The 6,000-nt window shown below is 34.8% G+C and overlaps 1 protein-coding gene across 4 annotated transcripts in view; it reads right to left on the bottom strand.

Moving 5' to 3' along the window:
* Positions 1-471: 471 nt before the first annotated feature.
* IQCB1 (IQ motif containing B1) overlaps positions 472-6,000 on the bottom strand; it is a 48,624-nt gene continuing 43,095 nt past the window's right edge. For all 4 annotated transcript variants that reach the window (XM_017676630.3, XM_017676645.3, XM_037013119.2 and 1 more), the window contains 2 exons: positions 1,929-2,085; positions 472-1,075 (listed from right to left, as the gene is read on the bottom strand). In XM_017676630.3, the coding sequence (XP_017532119.3) occupies positions 846-1,075; positions 1,929-2,085 (387 nt within the window). In that variant the 3' untranslated portion in view covers positions 472-845. The remainder of the gene's footprint in view (positions 1,076-1,928; positions 2,086-6,000) is intronic.

Below are 6,000 nucleotides of genomic sequence, written 5' to 3'. Positions count from 1 at the left end.
AAGACGATGATTTGTTAATTGTTTCTAACTTAAATTCCTTATTGTTACAAACAGAGATGGCTTCTGGTATTAAAACATAAAGATGCATAGGAAAATCAGAAATTACTAGGTTAGAACCAAATTAATTTTATAGGTACCTTAGGATCATAACAGAAATTAAGCATTATATAGCTCTGAGCTTCCTAGGAGAAAGTCTGAAAGGGAAACAATGGGCTATATAGTTCTCATAGTTCAATAGAGTACAATTTATCTGGAGAAATTTTTCTTGCATCGAAGCTTAAGAGATTTTAAAATATAGTTCCTTTTAGAAATAACAAGATAAAAAGTGAGTTTAACCATTGTTTTGTAGAAAATAGTGATATGCCCTTCAATTGACCATTTCTTTACCATACTTTAATAAAGGCTAAGAGAACACTTCCTATATTAGTAGAAAAATAGGAATTCTCACTACTAAATGTGAAAAGTCGAAGTAATCCTGACAAGTTTTTCAGAATCGTTGAAAATGTTTATTTAGAAAACATTTTTTCATTGGAAAACAGCAGAAACAAAAGAAATATCACATTTCATATAAGCAGTTGAATGCCATGCTGAGATGGCTCCACAATAAAAGCCATACCAATTACTACTGTGTATGGCTAGGGATGGAGGTGGGGAGAAAATAAAATGAGATTTGAGATAGAGGTAGAAGGTAACTAACTCTTTTTTTTACTGCCAGCAAGTTTTATTTGGAGAGGAACCTCTGGAAAACCATGAGTTAGGATAGCTCTAGTCTACTAGCATGTCAGAGGCAAAACCAGTAAAATCTCCTGAAATATAGGATTTGTGTCACTTACAAGGATCTCTCGCTAAGGAGGTTTGGTTCCACCAATGAATAAAGTCCCTAACTCTATACTAAGCTCATCCTTTGGAACATCGATCGCATCTCCTGCTTCTTCCCCAAGCTTTTTCCACCAGGGTGCTTGTATATGCTTCAGGGTGGCGAGGTGGGCCTGCTTGGCCTTGGCTGCCACAGGCCTGGATCTACTTAAGAACAGCTCAGGTTCTTTCCCTGCTGCCTCCTTCAGACTTGGTGCCTCTGTAGTAAACAGAAACAAATGGAACAAAACAAAACAAAAAAACAAGTGAGTGGAAGAGTTCTATACCAAACAAGTAGGAACTTGGAAACTAGAGTTGGGACTCTATAATAGTAGGCAGGGACAGGCTTACAACTCTGAATCTATTATCACTGCCAGCTGCATATAGCATGTGGCTATTTCATCTGTATAGCTTTGGCTGGCAGTGACTACACTCCCCTACCCCAATTCTGTGTTTAAAAGAAAAAAAATTGTAGATTTTAGAAGATAATTTATTTAAAGAACAGGAACTTTTGAAATAATAGCAGAACCGCATCCTATATATGAGATGTTCAGTTCAGTGACCTGACCATTCAAAAATACAAAATTTGCAAGTAGTGTTATGAAACAGAGGACCCTGACCCTTTCTACTCCATTAAGTGTTTCAGAGGCTGACTGAAATACTGTGGCTTTATGGATGGGAACTTTCATGAAATGCACCAATAGTTGTGAAGAGATAAATCAATTGAAAATATGTCATTAAAAATTATAAAATGATGCTGTAACTATTGTCATCATCTACTTCTAAAAGCTTTTGAGACTACATAATAGAATCTAGTACGGCTTTAAAATTAGTAACTTTGAGTTGTTACCTATGAATGATAGCAAGGCTGGGGGAAGCAGTTAAGAAGGAGGTTATGGGATCTGCATCATTTGAAAACATCGTGTGGTGGCATGATCTAAATGTAGAAATTTCTGAGGACAGGAGATGGGCTAATAGACCATTAACAGTAATTTTATTCTGAAGATTTTAGAGGTCAAAAAATCTTGCACAGGATGTTCTTTGTAGGAAACAAACATGGAGTGAGCACATACTCATTAACTGTTCAATGTTGGTGCTGATCTGAGCCATCAGGGCCTCCCTGTGCTGCTCGGCTCTCTCTTGTAGGACCCTGCCCATTAAGTAATGCTGCAGTTGTTCTTGAGCTTGAGAATGGAGCTCCCTGCTGGTCACATCTGACATCTGAGTGCTCTGGAAATGGAGAATAGAAAGAATTGTCACAGGAAGAACATATTTATCAAAGTATGTTTCACCCAACCACTTAGCAGAGGTTCCAAAATGCTGAAATGTCTCTCATCTTATCAATTGAATTCTATGATTGATGTCTACCTTGTACTCTTGTGCAAGCACTGAATAGCCTCTTAAGAGCAGCTTTAGATACAAATGCAGGTGGGGGAGGTTCTTTTTGGTATGCTCTCATACCACACTTTCTCATACACTGTGGAACTGAGGAAGAACAGATTGAGAAATCACAGAGAAAATTACAAATGGTTTGGTAAAGATACTGGCCTGGAAGCTTTGTTCCAGACCCCAACTTTACTTCTTATCCAACTTTCACTCCCAAACTTATCTAGGATATCATGTTATAACTGGTTTCACAGAATAAGGGATGAAATCAGCCAAAGGACCACATTCCTTTAGCTAGTCAGCTGCTTCAAAGGGAACTTAATTAGTTTGGACAAGGATGCAATAATCTTAACTTTGAAGCTGATAAAACTTCTGACACCACAGCTTTCTCAAATTTTCCAGTTCCTGGATCTTGGATGCAACCCAATTACAGCTAACATCTTACTTTTCAGCCACAGAATCTTAAACAGCTGCACTAGATTGTAACTAAAGCAGTACTTCTTTTTTAAACAGGAGTATGCATCAGAATCACTCAGTGCATTTAAAATAAGATAGAAATCAAAGACCAAAATTTAAGACCTAAAACTCTAAAACTCTTAGAAGAAAAGATAGGAGAATAGCTTCATGACATTGGATTTGGCAATGATTTCTTGGATATGAGACTGAAGGAGTAGGCAACAAAAGAAAAAATAGACAAATTTGGACTTCCATCAGAATTAAAACTTTTGTGCATCACTAGACACTAAAGGCAGTACACAGGAGAAAATATTTGCAAATCCTGGTAAGGGATTAAGATCCACAGAACTCCTAACATTCAACAACAAAAACCCAAAGAACCTAATTAAAAAATGGCCAAACACTTGAATAGACATTTCTCCAAAGAAGATATTCAAATGGCCAATAAACACATAAAAAGATGCTTAAAATCACTAATCATTAGGGAAATGCAAACCCAAATCCAGTAACAATGACACACCACTTCATATTCATTTGGACGTGAAAGTAACAACAGGTGAGGATGTGGAGAAACTGGAAACACTGTGCACTTCTGCTGGGAAAATAAAATGGTCAGTGCTTTGGAAAATAGTATGGTGCTTCCTCAAAAAACTAAAAATAGATACTGTATGATGCAGCAATTCCACTTTTGTGTATATACACAAAAGAAATTAAAGCAGGGACACATATGTGTACATTCATGTTTATATTCACAAGAGGCAAAAGATGGAAGCAACTCAACTGTCTATAAACAGAAGAATGGATAAACAAAATGGGGTATATACACACAATAGAATATTATTCAGCCTTAAAAAAGAAGGAAATTCTGATAAATGATTTATGGATGAATCTTGAAGACATTATGCTAAGTGAAACAAGTCAGTCAGAAGGATAAATACTACATGATTCCACCTATACCATTTATAAATACATAAAGTAGAATGGTAGTTGCCTGGAGCTGGGGGGAAGGGAAAATGGGAAATTACTGTCCAAGGGATATAAGATGAAAAAAGTTGGAAGATCGATGGTAGTGATAGCTGCACAACAATGTGAATGTAGTTAATCTCTGAGCTGTGTACCTAAAAATGATTAAATGGTAATAGTTTTATATATTTTACCACATTTAAATAAATTTTTAAAATACAGTATACAAGGACACACCAAACCTTCTAAATCAGAATTTCTTGGGGGCTATGTGTTAGGAGTTGGGGGTGTGTGTGTTGTGCACGTTACTTTTTAAAGGGATTAAATTTTTAACTCTAAAACTGTCCTGAAATGATTAAATGGTAATTGTTTAATCCTCTATGGATCTTAGGACCCAATGATGTATTTGTTGTGGAAGAGGGACTTTCTTTTTTAGTATTTAGGTTAAATTTTTTTTTAACATACAGCTTTATTGAGGTAAAAATGACACCCAATAACCTTTAATTCAAAGTATACAATTTGATGAGTTCTGACACATGTATACATCTGTGAAAACCACCACCATAATCAGGATATTGACACCCATCACCATCAGGAGTTTCTTAGTCTTTTTATAATCCTTCATTCCCATATCCCCCCCAACCTCCCATCTCCAATTAACCAATATATTTCTTGGAATCAACCTATTTTTTTTACTATAGGTGAGTTTACATTTTTTAGAATTTATATAAGTGGAATAGTAATAGTATGTATTCTTTAGCTTCTTTTATGTAGCATAGTTATTTTGAGATTCATCCATGTTGCTGCCTGTATCAATAATTCATTCCTTTACATTGCTGATTAGTATTCCACTGTATGGATATATTACAGCTTGTTTATTCATCTGCTGAAGGACATTTTGGGTGCTTCTGGTTTTTGGCTATAAGCATTCATGTACAAATGTTTGTATGGACATATATTTCCTTTTCTCTTGGGTAAATACTTAAGACTGGAATGGCTGAATCACATTATAGATATATGTTTAATGTTTTAAGAAATTGCCAAACTGTTCCCAAAGTGGTTGTACTATTTCACAATCCCATTAGTAGTTATGAGAGCTACAGTTCCTCTACATGCTTGCCAACCTTTGGTATAGTCAATCTTTGAAATTTTAGTCATTCTAACAGGTGTTGAAGTATTCACTGTGGTTTTAATTTGCATTTCCATTACTGACTGATGATGTCTCTTTTCATGTATTTGCCATCTGTATATTTCTTTGGGGTGAAGTGTCTGTTCAAATCTTTTGCCTATTTAAAAAAACTGCTTTGTTTTCATCTTGTTGAGTTTTGGGAGTTCTTTCTATATTTTGGATATAAGCCCTTTACTGGATGATTTGATGTTCAAAATACTTTCTCATTTCTCTTTTCTTTTCTTCTTTGATCCTTTGGTTATTTAGAATTATGCTGTTCAGTTTTCAAATATTTGGGGATGACATATCCAGAGATTTTTTTTGAATTTCAAACTTAATTACATTGTGATCAGAGAACATACTTCGTATGATTTTAGTCTTTTTGAATTTATCGTGACTTGTTTTATGGCACAGAACATGATCTATCTGTGCACATGAATAAAATGTAGATTTTGTTATTGTTGAGGGGAGTGTTCTAAAAAATATCAATCAGGTCAAATTGTTTGATAGTGTCATTCAAGTCTACTATATTCTTGTTGCTTTTCTGCCTACTTATTCTGTAAATTTTTAAGAGATCGATTGTGGAATCTCCAACTATAACTGTAGATTTTTCTATTTTTCATCACAGTTCCATAGTTTTTACTTTGTGGTTTGTTTTTTTTTTTTACTGTGGCACATAAAATTTATGTTAACTACTTTTAAATATACAGGTCAGTGACATTAAATACACATTGCTGTGCAACCACCACTACTGTCCATCTTCAGAAATGTTTTATCTTTTCAAACTGAAACACCATACCCTTTAAACTGTAACTTCCCATTCTCCATCCCTAGCTCTTGGAAACCACCATTGTATTTCATGTCTCTATGAAAGTAGAATCATAAAATAATCATCCTTTTGTGTCTGGTTTATTTCACTTAGCATAGTGTCTTCAAGGTCCATCCATGTTGTCCTCATTTATTCTGAAGCTCTGTTATCAGGTGCATAAACATTTGGGATTATTACATCTTGATTAATTGACCCCTTTATCACCATGAAATAGTCTTCTTTACTTCTGATAATATTCTTTGCTCTGATATCTACTTTGATATTAACATTGTCACTCCAGAATTCTTTTCACTTGTGTTTGGCACACTCACACTTTGTTCTTTCTAATTTTTAACATTTTTGT

This window comes from Manis javanica, chromosome 3 (genome assembly GCF_040802235.1).
Source record: "Manis javanica isolate MJ-LG chromosome 3, MJ_LKY, whole genome shotgun sequence".
In the NCBI taxonomy this organism is placed as follows: Eukaryota; Metazoa; Chordata; class Mammalia; order Pholidota; family Manidae; genus Manis; species Manis javanica.
The sequence above is the reverse complement of the archived record's forward strand: the minus strand, read 5'-3'. Positions and strand labels throughout refer to the sequence as shown.